We start from the raw sequence: 20,953 nt of genomic DNA on the forward strand, positions 1-20,953 counted from the left end.
TCACTGGTGAAGCCACGATTTGTAAGGCAGTAAGCCACCTGACCACAGTGTCCCAAAAGTCAGAATTTACTTAATACCACAAGGTGTCGGAATTTAGCAAGTGCCACAAAAATGACACCAGCCGTATCAATAAACTCCTGCAATCAGGAAATGATAGTAAGTCTCAACCCTTCACTGAAAGAAAGACAAGGACAGATCATTTAGATTGAGCTAGGAAAAAATTTAGGAAGAATGCATGTAACTTTGTTAGTACTAGGGTGGCCTGTTGTCACTTCACAGATAAAAAAGCTGAATTTCAGAGGTGAGGTGACTTGCTGTTGGGAAAGGATTTATAAAACCTTTTCTGCTTCTGTAAACGAATTTGACCTTGGGTTAACCTTCTAACTCTGTTCCCCTGGAAACCTGATAAAGACAGAAATTCACTGTTACTAAGCAACATTGTTCACAGCAAAAATGACCCTTGATTGTTAACCAACATCTAGACTAGGAAGAGTCATAAATAAATGATAAATATCTCTTGGAGTTGCCATCATTTGAGGTCTGGGATCTATAGAACTATTTCAAGAGACATGAGCTTCTGTAGGGTTTGTGGCTTTAAAGCTAGAACAATTTCTTTTCTTTTTAGCCAGTTGTGGGGCTTAACCCAGGGTCTGGGCACTGTACCTGAACTGCTTTTGCTTAAGGCTAGCACTCTACCACTTGAGCCACAGCACCACTTCTGCCTTTTTCTGTTTATGTGGTACTGAGGAATCAAAACCAGGGCTTCATGCATGCTAGGCAAGCACATTACCACTAAGCCACATTCCCAGCCTCAGATCTCTTCTTTTGAAATGACTGTACTTCAGCCTAAGAGGCTGGCTGAACTTTTTAAGCACCCAGATTTTTCCTGTTGAAGGCCCTGTGAGGTCTCTGATTTTGTAGCACCTAATCCATCCAGCTTTCCTAGCAAAGCAGGCAGTCTAACTGTACACTGAGTTTCCTTTCCAGACAATCTCCTGGAAAATTCTTTAAATTTTCTTGATGATGCCTTCCTGGTTGACATCTCTAATCTAGTTTTCTAAGCTCTTTGACAATAATGGATTCTTGCCACGGGATTGTGGCAACTTCAGTTAGAGGTGATTATCACTTACCAAGAGCAGCAGGTACCTGTACTCTCTCCAGCCAGGGATCTCAACTCCAAATTGACCAAGGATGGCCCACTCCATCAAAGAGGCATACTATAGATGTCTACTAGGCATGGGACCATCAAAGGAGTCAGTGAACCCAACAGATAAGCTTATAGATTAACCCCTAGACCAACACACTGGGATGACTCATTCCTTCTCAGCCCCCTTTCTTTTTGCTAAACAATGATTTGGGAATGGAAACCAATGTAAGTGATATCACTTCTCCAGCATCCTCCCTGACTCTTCCTGGTGGTGTCATCTTTTTTTTTTCATTATAATTTAGAGTGCTTCTCTGTTATCAAATACATGTGCCCCTGGGAAGCAGCATCTACATATTAGTCCTCTTGATAACCACAACCAGCCCAATGTACGTGTGACACAAGTGACAATGAACACATGAAGGAAACAATGTGCAACAAGGTGCTCCAGTTATATTCCTTTCTGCATGACGTAGATCACTGAATTAATCCTATCTACTCAAACTTTATGTTAGAATTTCAGTCAATAGTAGGATATGTATGACTGCTCTAATCACTAACTCTGAAAAATAACTTGTTTCGCCAACTCAAGTGATATGTTTATTTGGTTGAAAGAAACTCTTCAACAATGGTTGCAGTGCTACCTAGAAGTGACAAAGAGTTAAAGGCAGTAAAACTCTTGTCTCCTGCCACATCTGGTTTTTTTTCTTCTCGCCATGACAGAACATGAGAGTAATACAAAGACTGGAGAAGCAGAGTGCTAGAGCGCATGGATAGTTTTCATATTAGACAACCCAGTAGACAAAGCAAACTGAAGAAATTTTTCATACTTTATAGCATTTCAGTGATGGAGAACCTGAGACTTAAAGAGGGGAAACTAAGGCTATAAAAGTACTATGAGAGCAGAGAATTTGATCTTAAACCAAAGGGCTATTTTTTTTGAACCATACTAACACCAAATAGTTTTTATTATTTTAGCTTCTTAAAATAGTTTGCCTTACCTTTTACTTAAGAGTATTTTGGTTAAAGAGTGTAATAAGACATAATGACTTGTACATCTCATTGTTGCAATGGGTCCACCCGTATCCCTATTTAAATGATTGTTTTTTCCCTTCCCCTCCACAAATTATAACATCATCAAATACAGTGAAAGCAGGAGTTATACCGTGGGGGAGGGACATACAAAGCAACAAAGAAATAATCTTATAAATGTGTTAGAAACAATCACATGAAAGAAAAAAACATTTGAATTCATATCTTAGGGTTAATTTCCCTAACATCAACTTATCTGACCTTTTCTGCTTGACTCAGGTTATTGCAAATAAGGCTTGATAAGAAATGTACTCATTATCTTGCCCATGTAATTGTAACCCCTCTGTACAGTATTTTCACAATAAAAAAATAAAAATAAAAAAGAGTGTAATAGGAATGTCATCAGGTATAAAGGGAAACTAGTCTTCTCTCCATAGTTTGATGGGAATATCATTCGGTTAACCAAGGGTGGTGAATACCTGGCCTTTGGGTTGAATAAGACCTTTAAAGTCATTTGGGACATAACAGGACAGACACATATACTTCTCATTGGCTACCTGCTGCTCTCTGCCTGTATTGATAATTTTGTGTGGCCTGCAAATTATATATTATAATATGGACTCTTAGAAGAAAAAAAAAAGGTTCCTTACCTCTAAAACCCTCTGGGGAGCAATATTTGGAAGTATTGGGAAAAAAATCTGTAAAATATGTCTTTGGTTTAAGGAAACTGCCAATCACAGTCTTATGTCACAGAATGTGAAGACCAGGTAAAATACAAAATCAGAGCTGGGCACTTCACACATAGGTGTGAATCCTAGCTACTCAGGAGGCTGAGATCTGAAGATCGCAGTTCAAAACCAGCCTAAGCAGAAAAGTCCCCATGAGACTCTTCATCTCCAATTAGCCACTCAAAGACTGGAAGTGGTGCTGTGGTTCAAAGTGGTACAGGGGCAACTTTAAGCCCAAAGAGGCTCAGGGACAGTGCTCAGGCCATGAGTTCAAGCCCCACAACTGACCAAAAAAAACAAAAAACCAAACTAAAACAAAACAAAGTTTCTAGCAAATAAGATAATTAAGTAAAGATATATGACTTTGCTTTCTTTCTGATAGTATAGGTGTTTACCACCATATTTGATTCTCCAGATGTTTTTATGGCAACCTCTCTTCATTTAACCAATGGAAAAAGAGGAACTAGCCTACTAGGGAGAGCCCAGCATAATTTTACCTAACACCTTGCTAATTCTTGCACACACCATCAGCAGACCAGGCTCCAATCACTTGTTTTCCAAGGAAAGCAAAACATTAACCTTAGTTCTGAGACCAATGGGCCTGGTTTAAATATAACTCTGCCTTTCTCTATCTCTGATATGATGTTAGCAAGTTCTCAACCTTCCCTGGTTGTAGTTCGATCCTTTGTAAAAATGGTAACCTATAGTAGTTTCATTAAAAAAAAATACCAACATCCCCTACCACCTAGCTTTTACTTATGATGTGAAACAAAACAACTTTCTGTATGTGTATGCATACTATCATATTATATTTATATGAATGCATTGTGAAAGCTTTGGAAGGTTACACATAGGATGGTTTATATTGGTACTTGTTAAGAAGCATATAAAAGAGAACTTTGATTTAATATACACTGTACTGTTTTACAAGCATATGTTATTTTTGTAATCTAAGTGCGGTTTTACAAAGAATACACTTGGGTACAGTAAAGGAAAGGAGATGAAGGAAAGAGAAAAAAAGGGGAGAAGTGAAAAAAAAACAAACTTGCTTTTTGCTTAAGTCAGAAATCATATGGGCTGGTTCACAAAGAGTCTTGATCAGTCCAGATATACTGGGTATGACTCTGCTAATTGCAGAGTTCCTAATGCCTTGGTTTGGAAATATGCCATATATATGTCAGCCCATAAACATTTTTCCCATATTTTGAAGGGAAAAATATATTAGCAACCCCTGGGGGAATCAGCTCTATTGATCCAAGTGATTCCAAGTTGGAGCAGGGATGAGAGTTCTGATCCCATGCTTCACAGGAAGCCCACTCAAACTTGTGAAGCACTTTAGGGACTGAGGAACAGCTTGCTTAGGGAAATACAGGACATCCAGGGTAAGTCCCAGGAAGCTTCCACATGGCCAAGATAGGAAATGCTTCCAAGAGACCTGGCTATATTCCCTATAAAAGTCCATACTCCTCTGCCAGGCAGGAAGGAAAGTGGGATTTACCTCTTACTGAAGATTCTTTTAATCTGCCTCAGTACTCCAGTATCTCCAGACATTGGCTTATACAAGCAGAGGCTTATTTTACTACCTTCTATCCAAAGAGCGACTCACCTTTTTTTCTCCATCCTAAAAGCTAAGTACTATGGACAGTAAAAATATCATACCCTTTTATGGCAAAAGTTGCATTGTCACAACCTCAAGAGCAATGCTGTCTGCTCCTTATATGTAGCTAAGATCTTCACTTAGCCAACCCACATTCCTAACTTTTTCTAAGGGTGAAAACTCCCTTATTCCTAAGTCCCTTCATATTATTTCTGATGGGCAAAAGCTTATCATCTCAAAAAGCTCACATTTCTGGAAAAGTTCCTAATGGACAGTGCATAAGCTAAGAAAATTGATTTTTCAGTTTCCAAATGCCATATTGCTTCCTATCTGCAGCCAGGTGTTTTATGGGTCTCCACCCAAACAAACACAGTTATTCTTGCTGGCAGCTATGACTATATCAGTATCTTCTCCAATTTATTAACTGCCAGTCAAACACATCCTCTGAGTCATTCTCATCCTCCTATTTATAACCTTGATCCTCACCTCAACCCAACTCACCCCGAAAAGAAGTCAACTCACCTTTTTCATGGCTAGTGGTTGGTGGAGGTGGGGAGGTGATCGGCTTGGACTTGTCATAGTTGTTAAAGCTCTGGCTGCGCCGGTTGTTAGCAGTGGATGGCCCTCCACGTGTTTTGGCCTCGCTGCCTGCAGCAGATACCCTTGTGGTAGGACCTGGAAGTCTAAAATGCAAAAACCATATCATCTTTAATTCTATCAAGCATCGAACACAAAGGCCTATCCCTAAACCATTTACTCTGAGGCAAATGGAAAGTATTGAAAACAGTGTTTGCTATAAATCCAGGAATACAGGCATTAAGAAAAGGACACAACTTACAAATAGTAGAAAGAATTGCTACCACTCCCAACACATCTGCAATGAGAATTTAAAGTGTGGTTGCAAACACTTGTCCAGACATACATTTTCCTTCAACATCTGACAACCTGTTTCTGTGGCATTCTTTTCAGACTGAAGTATAGTTTTTCTACACAGTCAATGAATAAAATCATTAATTCTTTTATAAAACATCAAGATTTGGTTAGCCTAAGGACAAACACACTCTTTCTCCCTTTAAATAAAACACCTCGTTCTGTGTGGTTTTGAGAATAAAGTCACCAGACTTCTTTGTAATAAGCCTAAAGATATTATGGATGATTCTCTGAAGAGTTTAGGAGTTAAGACTTTTTCAACCAGAATTTTGGTGTAGGAACTTACTAAGCAGACTTTTTCCAATAATTAAAATTGAAAGATGAATAAATGATGAAATTTTTAGTTATATCCTCCAGCTAAAACACACTGAGCTATGTTTAAGAGCAACTGGAACCTCAGCCAACCAGCATTAGACCCTGTGATAAGTCTGAATTTTCAACTCATAAAGCTTTCAGCTGGCTCTTTCCATGCAATTCTGTGAGCACCAAAGAATCCTACAGTCTGGAAGCATTTTAGATATAAGCAGGCAATCGCTTTAAACCTTTTCTTGTTGGCTGAGCAAGAAAGATGGTTGCAGAATAAACAGAGAACATGAGCTGGTGTGAAGGGACTATAAAATTTATCCAGTTAAGAAGCAGCTGGCCTGATTCCCTGATGGGGAGCGGAGAGTGATGAGGCTGGGGAGTTCTCCCCGTAGAGAGTGGCATCACTTCCCACGTTACTAGGAGGGTTCATCCCTCTGTTAATTCCTTTCATCTTGTTTGGAGAGATTATTCATCTCACAGAAGACATGATCAGTTTTGAAAATATCAGCAGTGTCAGTGTATATGTTTGGGGCCCAGATGTGGCTAGCACAGTTGGCCAAGGAGGCCTGGCAATGGGCTCTTTGTACCTCCTGGCTTTACTTCCAGTGAAAACAGTGTCCTGGGAGTCCTTCACATCAGAATTATCTGAATACTCAACATTCAATGGGAGAAGTTCTTCTTTTTATTTTTATTTTGCCAGTCCTGAGGCTTGAACTCAGGGCCTGGGCCTGAGTTGCTCAAGGGGAGCACTCTACCTGTTGAGCCATAGTGCCACTTTCGGCTTTTTCTGTTTATGTGGTACTGAGGAATCGAACCTGGGGTTTCATGCATGGTAGGCAAGTACTCTATCACTAACCCACATTTCTAGCCCTGTAGGTGGGAGAGCTTCTGTAGGGGCAGGTGTGGGGCTTTTTGAACTGGATATATTTAATGCAACTATGGTCTGCAGGAGTCTTTGTGCCTACAGATTGGCCTGGAAAATGATTTTGGATTTGGTCCTAGACAACATTACAGCAATGGTATTAAGTAATATGGAATAACTAAGGTCATATCATTCTGCTTCCATGGGAGAATTTTCAAAGAGCAAGAAAACAAAATGTAACAGGGAAGAAAAGGTGCACTCCTTTCAGAGTTGCTGGAGAGTTCCCATTGTGCTCACCTTAAACTGGACCACATTAGATTTTTAGGATAGCACAGGGATTCTATAAAGGCGGGTAATCCAAGCACAGGATGGGACAGATAAAATCCTGAAACAGGTAGGCAGCCTGGTCCTCTGTGAGGTGGTATAGTATGAAAGATAGAATATAGACTTTTTCACTCATAAAACTTTGGATCAGTCTCATACCATCTCTGAGATTCATGTTCCTTACCCATAACTCTTGAATAACAATAAACTATCGGTGGTATAGCTTGACGTTTGAAATGGGACTTAATATCTGGCTTATTGTAAGCACTCACAGCATGTAATTTCCCTATCCCATCCTTTCTGCTGAGCAAATTCATAGATAAAATTGAACATATGCTACAGTACAAGAAAGAATTAAAGAAGGAAATAGATGAATCTAGTTAAAACATCAGAAGAGGTAGACAAAAATCAATACCCAAGATCAACATTTGCAGAGGTAAGACAGACTTTGTCAAGCAAGGCTCTTCTTTAGCTAAAGAATAATCCATAGGAGAAACTGCTTTAAATGTGTGCCTGACACAGACTTAGATTTTTTGGGTTGTTTGTGGACCTCACTCTCTGGAGTGAAACATTCCTGGATGAGACAATTCTGTTTTCTATGGGTGGTCATGGTTATAATCAGTGACCTAAGTATTCTTTTGATGAGAGTGGCATGCCCTTCACATAACTGCAGATGAGTGCTGTGTCTTCTAGGACATAAATAAGAAGAGGGCCTTAAATACAACTGGTAAACAGAAAATAGTTGGCATATAGCCATCAAATGCCATTACATGTGATCTATCACTATCACCCTTAGACATAATTGAGGATGGCTACTTTAACTTGACTAAATCAGAAAACTTAGGTGAAAGTAAGTCTCTTCAAACTTTTAGAGAGCTTTGGTGCTGATGGTATAGTGTTTAAAACTTGAGTTCTGTTGAGAATGGGCTTGAACTATTCCTTGTCCTAAAGTTAAGCTTTCTCCATCCATCTGAAATTTTTAGCAAAAGCTACTTCACATAAAAATGAATAAATATATGGTAGGTGGGAAACAAGAACTCACTTGTGAGGGAAACAAAATGCCTGTAGACACAGTGAGTCAATTCACAAAGTGATTTTAAGTACAAGATTTCAAAAGCAGGATTTCAAAGTCAGAGGAAACCATGAAAACCTAAAATGCTTGATCAATGAAGTTTTCCACATGCTAAAAAGTAGGACTAGAGCTATATGAGCAGTCTTATCTAGATCTAGAGGGGCTGGTTCCCTAGCTGACATCAAGATGATTTGTTCATTGACAAAATATGCAAAGTTCAGAAGTCTTTCAGAGAAGGAAAGTGATGACCTTCGACTTTGAAGTTTGGTAGACAAGGAGTGTCCAAACAAGAGACTTTGGAACAAAATTTGTCATATCAAATGGGAATCCAAGAAGAGGACAAGAAAGCAGAGGCAAAAAGCCTATGAAAAGCACAGGGGAAAGAGTTGGTATGTGTTGGCACTTGACAGACAGAGAACAGAGGGAATTAGCCTGGAGAAACAAGCAGGGTCAGGGAAGGGAAAACCTTGTAGACCATGTTTATAAAGCTTTGACTTTGTCCTACCCTCCAGGATGAAGCACTAATTAAAGATACTGAAACCAAGGCTTGAGTTAAAAACAGAATATCTTCTAGTCTACCAGTGACATAGACCTCCAGCCTCTGGCTAGACATTTTGAAGTTGATTAATGTGAACATCTTTCATGTATTTTACCAACCCTTGCCTGGAAGTACATGCTGTTGGTAGCATCAGAACTGACTTTCTGAGGAGCTGGTCTTGGCTCACAGGACAGGGGTGGATACTATCCTCTATGTCAGCCTCAATGAAGCAGAGAAAGGAGAAGGGAGCTGGAGTAAGTCAGCCCTGTGCTGTTTCCAGCACCAAAAGATCCTAACAGTTCCTCTCAAAGAGAAATTTTACCTCACACAATCATTCCTTGTCCAAAGGAACTTAAAATGACGGAGGGCACAGATAGGCTCTCCGAAACATATATGTTGCCTTTGTTTTAAAATGAATGTAAGGGAAGTATTGCAAGAAAAAGGCAGGCAAATCAGGGCTATTGTCAATTTCTTCAGCTTACATAGAGCTGAAAATGCAAGGAAGTAAGACTATCATTCCTGGCACATAATCTAGGAGAGCATCCCCCACACCAGGACTCCACCCGCTGTACGTGCTGATGGGAAGAAAGCAGCTCTTCCCCCAAAAAACCACTTCAAAGGTTGGGAGCAGACGGGTACCCCTCCCAGGAAGAATGGCAGCTTGTGTGCACATGCTAGGGAGGGGAAGGGGGTCCATAACCAGTGATGCTTTTTGCCAGACAAGATGATTAAATGCTAACTTTCTCATTTCCATAGCATCTGCTTTTCAGCAGCTAGTCAAAAAGGGCTGATTACTGACTCCATTGATCCCATTCCACAAGACAGTCATGTAGAGACCAACTCTATGAGACATGCTAAAGGCAGCCTGGTGGCCTTACCTAGTCCAAATCAACCCAACGTAGCAGCATCACCGTATGTCTATGCTTTAGGGTGCACTGATTATACACCAGCCACTATGGCACTAGTGTGACATAATTTAATCCTTATGACACTGTGAATAAAACAGAACTACCTTGTTTTAATCAGGACATACAGGCTTATACAGATTAAATCATTTCCCCAGGTAATAGTCAATACATAGGGACTGTACCTCTCAGACACTATGTTTTTCTGCTTCCTGCAGGCAGAATAAACTAAATACCTTAGGCTCACCAGGTATGCCTGAGGGCAATCAGACAGTCAAAGGTATAAATCCTTGGGGATCCCTTAGCCCTGAACCAAATCCTCCATGGGTTTAATATCCACATTTAAGGGCGAGGCTTCTACTCTGCTCAACATCCTTGGTGCTCATTGAGGTGTTTGGCTCTGGCAAGTGTTCAATCAGGATTTGCACTCCAACAAGAGACATGCTTCCAGAATACTGGGGAAAGTAGCCTACCTAACCAACAGGGTAAGGCTATCTCTTTTGGCAACTAATCTTATTTCTATACTTAGTGGTGCTTACTCAGCCTAAATTCTTATCAGGATCTTTGCTCAAGGCTGGTAATGGGGGAGAGAGTGGTTAAGGAATATTAGGTAAATAATGAAACAAAGGACATCCCCTTATTGGCTCAGCAGAGACTAAATGTACCCCCAAAGAAATTCTAGATGAGGATAATAACTCTAAAAGAAGCCAGACTTTGGCTTTTGGTGAAGCTGGAAGTTCTATGCTCAGCAGAGCCTCAGGGTGGGATAGATACACCTCGTTTTCCAGCTCTTTCTCTCTTCCTGCTGGCTCCCAAGTACATTCTATCATCTGGGACTGATAACAAATCATGCATGGGATGGTCATGTGCTTCCAATTAGACAGTTTCCCAGCTAACTCCTGTTTTCTTTATCTTCCAGGACTGAGCACATTGTGGGAACAGACCTTAGATTGTAGGTTTCCTCCAAACCTAACCCTCCCCTTCCCTTTCCTATATGTGTACATTTGCACAATGTGCAAATTTACAGGGAAGAGCTTTGAATCGGTGGTTTCTGCTCTGATTTAGGCCTTCTGTGACTATCAGGCAATCTTGGACCTGGCTTCTAGGAGCAATAACAAATTTAGGTTCTTCCTATCCCTGGGTACCAAGTATCATGTTGATGTTCTACAGAGAGGCACACTGCAGTGCAGTTGCTCCCTTACTGGCTAGATAGATCCTAGGTTGAGTCTTTGCATGTGTGAGCTTTCCAGAAAAGTAAACTCTTACTAGTAAAAACAGTAGAGACTAGCAGAGTCAGGCAGCTTGTACATAAATGAGATCAGGAAGGATGCACTTCCTTTTACCTTTAAATGATAATTCAATAAGAAATAAACAGGCACTAATCAGAACAAGAAAGAGTTCTACCTCAGCAGCAATTTCTACTAGAATGGCACAGGGACAATGTAAAGGAAAAAATCAAGAGTAATGGTTGAAACAGAAGGTTTGAAAAAGTGGATTCAATAACTACATAAATGCCAGAGTACAAAAGAAAGAAGCCAAGTGTTAAATGGAAGGTCCTGGGGTTCAGTCATTTGGGTTCTAATCCTGACTCTTCTATATTCTATGTGATCTTGGGCAAATTACCTAACTTCCTAAATTTTAATTTCCTCATCTGTAAAATGGGGATAACACCATGACATAGCTCATGAAGACTGATGTAAGGATTAAATAAGGTAATACATTCAACTTGGTGCTTTCAGTAGAGTTAGCTGTTTAGACCTTTGAAATAACAGTAGATGTAAGTGGCTTTTCCTGGACCCTAGAATGCATCCTAGGATTCAGGGCATTCTGGGATTCAAAGATGTAGTAGGTAAGTTGATATATAAATCAAGAGAGCTAGTTAGTGAGCAGTCTATTTAAAAATTGTTTTAATTTTACTTTCGGGGAACTAAGGTAATTTCTCCACAGAATGCAGGAATGCCCAGAAACCAAATGAGACATACTTGCCCTGTTGTTTTGTATATACGCTTCAAATCTTTATAACCCAGAATAAAACCCAACACTACATTAGTAATTTTAATGACAATCACAACAACAGAAAGCTCAGCACACGTAAACGAGATGTAGGTGAGGTTAAGTTAGGGCCAGGATGAAGCAAGGGAGCACACTCATCATAAAGTCACACAAAAATAAAAATAAATAAAAACCCTTAGAAACTCATCTCTCTAAATATGAATAGATTATTGTTGCAAAGCAGTTAGAGGCAAAAATCAATTAGATGAGAAACATCATGCATACAGAAATCTCTCTCTCTCTCTCTCTCTCTCTCTCTCTCTCTCTCTCTCTCTCTCTCTCTGTCCATTCTCACAGTCACAGTAAAATCTCCCCATCACTGGATCATCAGCCAAAGCATGTTTGTTTTTCAGAAACTGCAAACATGGAATGAGGAGAGGAATCAAAAGGAAACTCAGCCAGAGCAGAGGTAACACAGGGGCAATGGGTTGGGTTTAAACCATGCTTTGCGGGACACAGAGAAACTCTAACCTAGAGATCTTTTTCTGACCCAGAGTGAAGCGGATGATTTTGCTTTGAGATGAATCCTTGGATGACGAACTGCATGATGGGAAAGAAAAAAAGTGGAACAGATGAGTGAGGAGAGAGAAGATATATTAGACACACAAATATGTAATAAGAGCAAATGTCATGGCGAGCAAATGTTCCTGGTATTTCCCTCTGTTCACTTTTCCTTTCTAGATGTAATATTTCTTTCTAGGTTTACCTTACTAGTTCATATATTTACAACGAAAAGAAACTGCAATCTAAATTACCTAAGAATTTTAATCTCCTCTCCTCCTTAAACACTAAATATCTTTTGTGCCTCTAGCCAGCATAGAACTTTTTTTTTAAGTACTGAGATGTTTAAGACATAGAGTTCTATTTCCTATCTGCCTAAAGTATTAGATACAGTGTTTCTATTTCATAGATTTGTTCTACCAGGGTGCTAAAAGTGATAAGGCTAATTCTAAACAAGGATATCGATATTTGCAATGTATTTCTAGTCTTGGGAATTTGTTCCTCCTGATGCTAAAGAAATAACCACTTGAAGTCCATTGAGAGATGGGGCATGTTGTTCACACATGTAATCACAGGTGGAAGGAGGATGCAGGAGGATCCTGATATGAGGCCAGTGAAAACAAAAGCATGAGACTCTATCTGAAAAGTAAGCTACAGAAGAAAAGTGTTTGGGGCATGCCTCACATGATAGAGTACTTATCTAGCAAGTATGAGGCCCCGAGTTCAGACCTAAGTGCCATCAAAATTAATTAATAAGGGCTGGGAAGATGGCTCAGTGGTAGAGTGCTTGCCTCACATGCATGAGGCCCTGGGTTCAATTCCTCAGCACCACATAAGCAGAAAAAGCTGCAAGTGGCGCCATGGCTCAAGTGGTAGAGCGCTAGCCTTGAGCTGAAGAGCTGAGGGACAGCGGCCAGGTCCAGCATTCAAGCCCCAGGACCCACCAAAACAAAAAAATAATTAATAAAGTCTATTGAAAATTCTGGGTGTTTTTTCTTTCATTACCATATATTGGAACAGATTAAAAATGTTTATTTGGACCAAACAAAAGAACAAGATATGCTGTCTTGTAAAAAACATTTCTCACACATGTGTGTGTGTGTGTGTGTGTGTGTGTGTGAGTGTGTGTGAGTGTGTGTGTGTGTGTGTGTGTGTGTGTGTGTGTGTGTGTGTGTGTGTGTGTGTGTGTGTGTGTGTGTGTGTGTGTGTGTGTGTGTGTGTGTGTGTGTGTGTGTGTGTGTGTGTGTGTAGTGCTGGGCCTCACATATGCTAAATACTCTACCACTGAGCCACATCCCATCCAGAAATAGTTATCTTTCCTGTGTCCATTGTTCTTGTACCATGTTCATAAAAAGATCTGAAGAAACACAATGCTGGTTTCATTATTCTTGGGAAGTAAAGAGATGAGAACTGAATGAAAAAAAGCACAACTTTCTGAGTTTTTTCTATACTAAAATGTGCAAGGTAGACAAAGAGAGACAATGCTTCTCTTTTAGACCTAGACTGGTGAAGAATTTCATGGAATAAAATCAAGCTCTCTGCCACCATGTAAATTGTGAGAAGACCTAAAGTGAAGAGGCAGAATTAATCTCCTTAGTTGTCTTAGAGGGGTTGCTTATATGTTCATACCAATATACCTGATTTCTTTTTTCTTTTTCTTTTTTCCTTTCTTTTTTAGTGTGAAAATACCATACAAAGGGGTTACAATTACATGGGCAAGATAATGAGTACATTTTTTAGTACCTGATTTCTTTTGTCCCTAATTTCTTTTTCACAACTCCTATATTAGCAGACTTCAGGGAAAGTTGTCAGTTTTGATGTTTGCTATGAAAAGAGATATTGAACCCATATGATCTGAAAATAATATTTTAGTTCATTTGCATCTGGCAGAGTTATAGCAGAGAACAAAAACAACCTGGATTCTGATATTAATGATCAAAGGCTCCATGTCATTACTGTTGGGGTTTTGGTTATCAGAGATAGACTTTGGGGCTAGAAACATAGTGGAACAGAGCCAGTCTTAAATTTACAGCTTGAGCGGGATATTATATCTCTAGTCTTCAAGAACAAGATTATTTTTTGAAAGAAAAATTAGAAACTATTAGAATACAATAGATGCAACCACCCATCTGCAGGAGTAACTGAGCCTGGAGAGTTAAAGTTACTCCAAATTCCACTTCCTTCCATCACTTTGTAGGGTGTTAAAGTCATGATGTCAGAGACTACTCTACTTGGGATAAAAGGATGGAAAACCTTGGCTTGAGTTATATGGCTGTTTTTTATGTAGAACATTTATTAAGAGTAGGAGTTTTTTTCTTATTGAGAGATGGATATTCTGATGGAAACATCTGGTTCTTTTAAGATGACAAACACCTGATATGGAACCAGCTCAGTGACATAGCCAGTGTTTCTCAACACATGTTCCTTGGAACACTGGACAGTGAGATGCTTTATGAAATATGAAAAGTGTTGTAGCTAGTTTGTAGAATGCTAATATCTCTATCACATCTGTGATTACACATCTGTTCCTCTTTCAGGCTTCCCCTTCTTAATAAATAAAACCAACATTTGCTTAATTGCTTAAGCTAGAAATCTAGGTGTTATATGGGTTCCTCTTTTTCTCATTCTAGAGAGTGAATCTATTTGCAGGCCTCAAACTACAAAGTATCTTGCCTATGTCCATCTCCAACTCTGCTTTTACTGTCCTGGTCCCAACTATCCATGATCTGCACTGGAGTCCTTCCTTTCATCCTTTATTCAAAGAACTCAAAGAGAAGCAAAGGTGATTTTGTTTTCCTTGTGCTGGTCCTAGAGCCTGAGCACTTACCCCGGAGCCTTTTTGCTCAAAGCTAGCACTCTACTGCTTGAGCTACAGCTCTACTTCCTCCTTTTTAATATTTCTGGTGGTGGTTAATTGAAGATAAGAATCTCATGGACTTGGCTGCTAGGGCTGGTTCTGAACTGAGATCCTTCAGATGTCAGCCTCCTGAGTAACTAGAATTGCATGCCTGAGCCACCGGCACCTGTACAAAGGTGATTTTTTAAGAAAGTCACTTGTCTTCTACATTATGGTCCTCCCATGGCTTGCTGGTATCGCTGGAATAGAGTCTAAACTCTATTTGCTCTTTAGACATCACTCTGTGATGTGGCCTCAGTGCCTCAGTAACACCTAGCTATATTCCATGGCCACAATAGCAACCCTTTTGCATCTAAGCTATGTTTTCACTTCTCCCTGCTTTTACTTTCCAACATGTCAAGTGCTCTCTTATCACAGGGCCTCTGTATCAGCTTCCCCTCTGCTGTATCACTATGATTGAGTTTTGCATTATTATTTATTTTCATGTCTCTCCACTTAGGTGTCATATCCTGAGAGAAAGCTTCCTTTCAACTCAATCAAGAACAGTGGCCCAGTACCTCTGAATTCCATCTTCTTATTATGGTACTCATCTCTGTTTTTTCTCTCTCTGTTCTCTCTCCTTTTCTCTCTCATCTTCCTCTTTCCCCTCACTATTTCTATGGTTTGAACTCAGGGTTTCTTGCTTGCTTGGCCACTTGCTCAGCTGGCACTCTACCACTTGAGCCACATTTCCAGCCTGGATTTTTGCTGGTTATTTTGTAGACAGTCTCACACTTATCTGTCCTGGCTAGCTTTGAACCAGAATGCTCCAGATCTCCGCCTCCTAAGCAGTAGGACCTCAAGCATGAGCCACCTGTATCTGGCATTTAGCCCTTTCTATTTGCTTATTTCTCAGCCTTACCAAAAGCATGCATGCCAAAAGCAGATACTTTGGTTATCTTAATCATCACTTAGCACTGTGCCTGGGATGCAGAAGGATTTATATTAACTAAGTAAAAGAATTTATATTAATTAGCACTTCCAAGGATTGGAGCAGACCTGAAACAAGAGTTATAAAAACACATAAGCTCTCATATTCACCCCTCCCCCTACAAGAACCTTTCCCTATAATATAACCCAAGCAGACATCCCAGGGAGAAAGCATTCTGTAGAATGCAATGTAGTGATTATTCAGATAATTTAAGGGCTGGGAGCCGTTGGCTCACACTGGCTACTCAGGAGGCTGAGATTTGAGGATTGCTGTCCAAAGCCAGCCTGGGAAGGAAAAGTCCATGAGACCCTTATCTCCAATAAACCACTTAGAAAACCAGAAGTGGCGCTGTGATTCAAGTGGTAGAGCACTAGCCTTGAGCTGAAGAGCTCAAGGACAGTGCCCAGGCCCAGAGTTCAACCCCCACAACTGACAAAAAAAGAAAGAAGAAAGAAAGAAAGAAAGAAAGAAAGAAAGAAAGAAAGAAAGAAAGAAAGAAAGAAAGAAAGAAAGAAAGAAAGAAAGAAAGAAAGTAAAAAAGAAGAAAGAAAGAAAGAAAGAGGGAAAGAGGGAAAAAAAGAGGGAGAGTGAGAGGAGAGGAAGGAAGGAAGGAAGGAAGGAAAGAAAGAAAGAAAGAAAGAAAAGAAAAGAAAAGAAAAGAAAAGAAAAGAAAAGAAAAGAAAAGAAAGGAAAAGAAAGAAAAATAACTTTAACGTCAGCAGGGAAATTCTGACCAAGGAATCGCTTCCATGCATGGAGGCTTCCAGGCAAAAAGAGTGCCATGTCTGAGGGTTGCTAGGCTGTTGTCCCCCCCCCCAGTGCTAGCTCAAATATCCAAATTCTACAAATTTCCATAATATGAATTGAATATAATTAGACAATCAATTGGGAGGCCTGTTTTACATTATATCCATTACTGCTACTTTAACACTATCACACCTGAGAAATTATACTTCTTTTTTTTTTCTTTTTTTTTGAGGGGGGGGGTCCAGTCGTGGGGCCTGAACTCTGGGCCTGGGCGCTGTCCCTCAGCTCTTCAGCTCAAAGCTAGCGCTCTACCACTTGAGCCACAGCGCCACTTCCAGCTTTTTTTTCTTTTTGCGTATGTGGTGCTGAGGAATCGAACCCAGGGTCTCATGCATACAAGGCAAGCGCTCTACCACTTTGCTAAGTAAGTCCAAAGCTATCTTACAGGTAGTTACAACTTTTTTCCCCCACAAGAAGTATAATTTTTGGGGTTGGGAAGGTGGCTCAGTGGTAGAGCGCTTGCCTTGCACGCATGAGGCCCGGGGTTCGATTCCTCAACACCGCATACACAAAAAGAAAAAAAAAGCTGGAAGTGGCGCTGTGCCCCAAGTGGTAGAGTGCTAGCCTTGAGCTGAAGAGCTGAGGGACAGCGCCCAGGCCCAGAGTTCAGGCCCCACAACCGGACCCCCAAATAAAAACAAAAAAAACTTTCTAGTTCCTAATACTCTACTCTTTAAAAAAAATTCTGCCATTAAAGCAAATGTCTTGTAAGATGTCATGTGTTCAGCTGGTAGAAGTCATTTAAATTTTTTGCACATAGTTTAGGAATGTACCTGTTTCTATAGTAGCCTAGGAGATGTTAAGTATAGAGACATTCTGCCTAAGCATCTTTCTGTGTTGAAATCCAGTGAGAAGCATCAATCTTTCTGGGAATAGCTGCAAAGTCTAGGCCCTAATCTTGCAAAGCAAGGTGGTGGGACTTTTCCCAACTAAGTTCAATGCAATATGATTCCCATCATCTAAGTCCAACAGCCATGTTCCCCCATGGTGGCCATTGCTACTCTAAAACAACCTGGCTGACTCCTTAACTAATACCTATCAGCTTTCTGAGTCTACTTCTCTTCTGGTAAGGCAGAGGCATCTGTTAGGAGAGAGAGTTTGCTTCCATTAAGTAACATGAGTTTTACATCTAACTCTGAACACACAAAAGGGGCCTAAAGTCTATTTTAGGGGCTGCTTATTACATGAGTATGTATTCTTATAGGCCAGAGTAGCTAATTGGCTTTGACAGCTGTCAATCCTGACTTATAAAATATACATCTCTGACAGACACAGAAGGAGGCCTCCTGCACCCATTTCAAGGTTACGTTCATTCTACACTAACTACTTAGAGCTCTCGGCATTGAAGAAGTTTGACTGGAAACTATAAGTAAGTAGAAGCTATCATGTAGACAGGCTGGAAAAGGACACCTGAAAATCAGAAATATAGGTTGACAAGGAGCCCCACCTGGACTGCATTTCAGCTTGTGTTTTTGCCTGCTGATGTGGCGCTGGCTGGTGGGGCTGGCACAGGGCTTGGGGAGTGGCTGGCACCTGTTGCTGAATTGTACCAGTCTGGCACTGAGAGGGCACCCCAGCCACCTGAGACCCAGCCGGCGGCAGAGGGGACGAGATGTTCTGCTTCGGGGGCTGTGGCTGCTGCTGCTGCTGCTTGTATCGAGAGAGGCTGAAGAAGAGGCCTAGAATGGCCTTGAGGTTTCCATTCCTGATTTCTGCAAGAAAATAAAGAGATTCTGGTCAGCCAAGCCTTTTCTTTTTCCTCCTATTCACTAGGCTGCCTCAGCCCTCACATGAGTTTAATTCCTTTAGGACATGACAGACTTCCTGAACACTTAATTGGTATCACAGTCAATTAAAATCAGACCTAAACCACAAAGAAATTAGCTTATTCTTCCCACTGGGATTAGAGTGGATATACCGGGCAAGTTATGACTGGATATCTGGCAAGTACCAAGAGGAAATTCTCAGTAAGGACAACACTGAAAAAGCAAGCGTCCCTAGCAAGACTCTGCTTGTCCTCAGGCAGGGCAGTTGGCCCTGGATGAGGTGCTCTTTGGCACTAGTGGAGACGCACAGGTCTTGTTAGCTCAGCCAAGTCCATGTTCTAAGCCTCAAGCTACACTGAGTGTGCCAAGTGGCTGCCATCCCATTCCAATCCCTTGCTCAGCTTTATCCAAGCATCCTCCTTCAAATAGAGGTCTCCCTTATCCATTGAATAAAGAATTAAAATTTGGGATAGGTGTAAGGATGGATAGGCTGTAATAACTTGCTTCCAGAAAGACCTCATGCGAAACATTCCTAAAACTAAATTAGTAGAGTGGGAAGAATTTTTTAAGTGTGAGATAGTACTTTTCAGATGTGGAAATGCCCTTGCCTCAAGGCATATATTAAGAGTTGTGGAGACAAATGAAATATTTATTTGAAAGCAGAAGTTATAGATCTCAAGGGGTTGCTTCTTAGGCAATTCCTCTTTTTATACAGCACTTTTAACACCAGATGCCTTAGCCAGAATCTGAACTGGCCCTGAGGGTGAACTACAGGGCCACTAAGCATGAGGAACAGAAGAGGATGATACCAGAGAGGAAACAATCAGTCCCATCTGCTCTGCTGCCACTTCAGGATGGATTTCTTCTTTTGAACTGGCAAAGAGGTTAATGGGACATGGGGCCAAGGAAGCTTCCAGAAACTTGCTTCAGGGAAGAGGCAGTTTCTCCTGGTGGGGAGTGCATACCTCTAGCTGAACCCCGCAACTAGCAAAGCCAGTTCAAGAAGAAAGGAGGACTTTCTCCTGAGTGCGGAAGGTATGAATGGAGTTCTTTCAGAATAAGCCCTCTTCTTTGCATCAGGACCATGGTACTGATGTGATTTGCATATTAGAAACACATTATTTCCTGCTGGAGCAATCAACATCCACTTCTGGAATCTATCCTTCACTCCATACTTTGGAAACAAACAGAACAGTTTCTGATTGCTGAGTATATTGCTGATATATATTTAGAAAACCTAAGCCATGCATTCTAATCTGTATTCTGCCATTCTCTAGATGTATAACTTGGGGTAAATCACTTAATCTTGCTGGGCTTCAGGAAAATGGTAACACTAACAGTCTGCACTATAACACAAGGCTGTTTTACAGATCATATGGGAGCACATGTGTAAAAGTGCTCTGTAAACAGTCACATTCTTCACTGCACTTGGTTATTTCATGAAGACCACAGTTCCAGACTCCCAAGTTAGATTGCTATATAGCTCAGTTTCATACCCTACAAATGATGGCTTTTATGGTGCAAACTTCTAATTTATCATGCGAGCCATGAGATCTTTAGAGTAAGAGATATTAGTGGTTTAAATTATGCCAGGATGACAAGAGTAAGCCTGGACTGACCCAGCCAAATAAGGGTACCCAGCTACTGCTTATGAACTACTCTATTCAATGCAGGCAGTAGAGAAAGCCCCATGGAGGTGGGCATTCCCCTAGCTTCTTTAGGGAATTCAGTTCTAACTCTTAAACTCCTTCTCCATCCCAAGGAAACCAAAGATGCAGCATATACATGTGTCCTTGTTTCCAAATGTCCATATTAATACATAAACCTTTCAGGTGTATGTGAGGCAGGGAGGGATGATTTAGCTGTCTACTTACTTTATTCATGGGAAAACTGAGGCAACAAGATGAAAGTGGGTGGACAGTGACAGGAGAAAGGGACAGAATCAAGACGAGCCAGCCAAAAGCTGACCTCGAGATTAGCACCTTGGAAGGAACTTGGGAAAACAGACAATTGTCTCTTAACCATGAATTGATTGGAGGACATATGGAGACATGGGGCTAGTCATGATGATACAAACAATCCATTTAAGATTTATTTACAGCCTTTTAGTTATCATGAAGGGCTACTACTAATTAGTGTGTATCAGGCTACGGTTGTCACACCCATGGCCCCCTTCAATCCTAATCACCTGAGCAGTGAGTATTGCCATCTCTCTGTTACTTAAGAGCAAACAGGTTCAAAAAGGCTTTATCTCAATTCCAAGGTAATAAACTCTGAGGCAAGCTGGGATTTGAATCCAGTTTTTGTGCAGCATGAAGTCTGCTTTCCTAATGCTGGGTGACTTGGCTTACTAGTATATCCATCATATGTAATGAATTAAAAAGCAGACCAGATAACTTTTTTTTGTTAAACCAACTAGCTGGTGGGTGTGTATTCTTTTTTCTTTTGGTGTGTCAAGTATCCCATAACACAGCTTTTTACAAACACAGAAGAAAAATAAGGAGGAGGAACTTACTTCAGCAAATCCAGAGTCTCATAGTTTGTTCACTGAAAACAGTAGGG

At 40.6% G+C, this 20,953-nt stretch overlaps 1 protein-coding gene and 1 long non-coding RNA gene across 9 annotated transcripts in view; one reads left to right on the top strand and one right to left on the bottom strand.

Moving 5' to 3' along the window:
* Nucleotides 1-12,143, top strand: part of LOC138834052 (uncharacterized) — a 49,871-nt gene extending 37,728 nt beyond the window's left edge. Inside the window, exons 2-3 of the long non-coding RNA XR_011373993.1 lie at nucleotides 11,844-11,899; nucleotides 11,985-12,143. This is a non-coding gene — a long non-coding RNA (uncharacterized lncRNA). The remainder of the gene's footprint in view (nucleotides 1-11,843; nucleotides 11,900-11,984) is intronic.
* Nucleotides 1-20,953, bottom strand: part of Nav2 (neuron navigator 2) — a 715,292-nt gene that overhangs the window by 204,174 nt on the left and 490,165 nt on the right. For 7 of the 8 annotated variants that reach the window (XM_070032729.1, XM_070032731.1, XM_070032727.1 and 4 more), the window contains 3 exons: nucleotides 18,073-18,337; nucleotides 11,962-12,030; nucleotides 5,024-5,184 (listed from right to left, as the gene is read on the bottom strand). In XM_070032729.1, coding sequence (XP_069888830.1) covers nucleotides 5,024-5,184; nucleotides 11,962-12,030; nucleotides 18,073-18,337 — 495 coding nt within the window. The remainder of the gene's footprint in view (nucleotides 1-5,023; nucleotides 5,185-11,961; nucleotides 12,031-18,072; nucleotides 18,338-20,953) is intronic. The other variant, XM_070032725.1, reaches the window with a different exon arrangement.

This window comes from Dipodomys merriami, unplaced genomic scaffold (assembly GCF_024711535.1).
Source record: "Dipodomys merriami isolate MVZ:Mamm:240054 unplaced genomic scaffold, mDipMer1.0.p SCAF_21, whole genome shotgun sequence".
In the NCBI taxonomy this organism is placed as follows: domain Eukaryota; kingdom Metazoa; phylum Chordata; class Mammalia; order Rodentia; family Heteromyidae; genus Dipodomys; species Dipodomys merriami.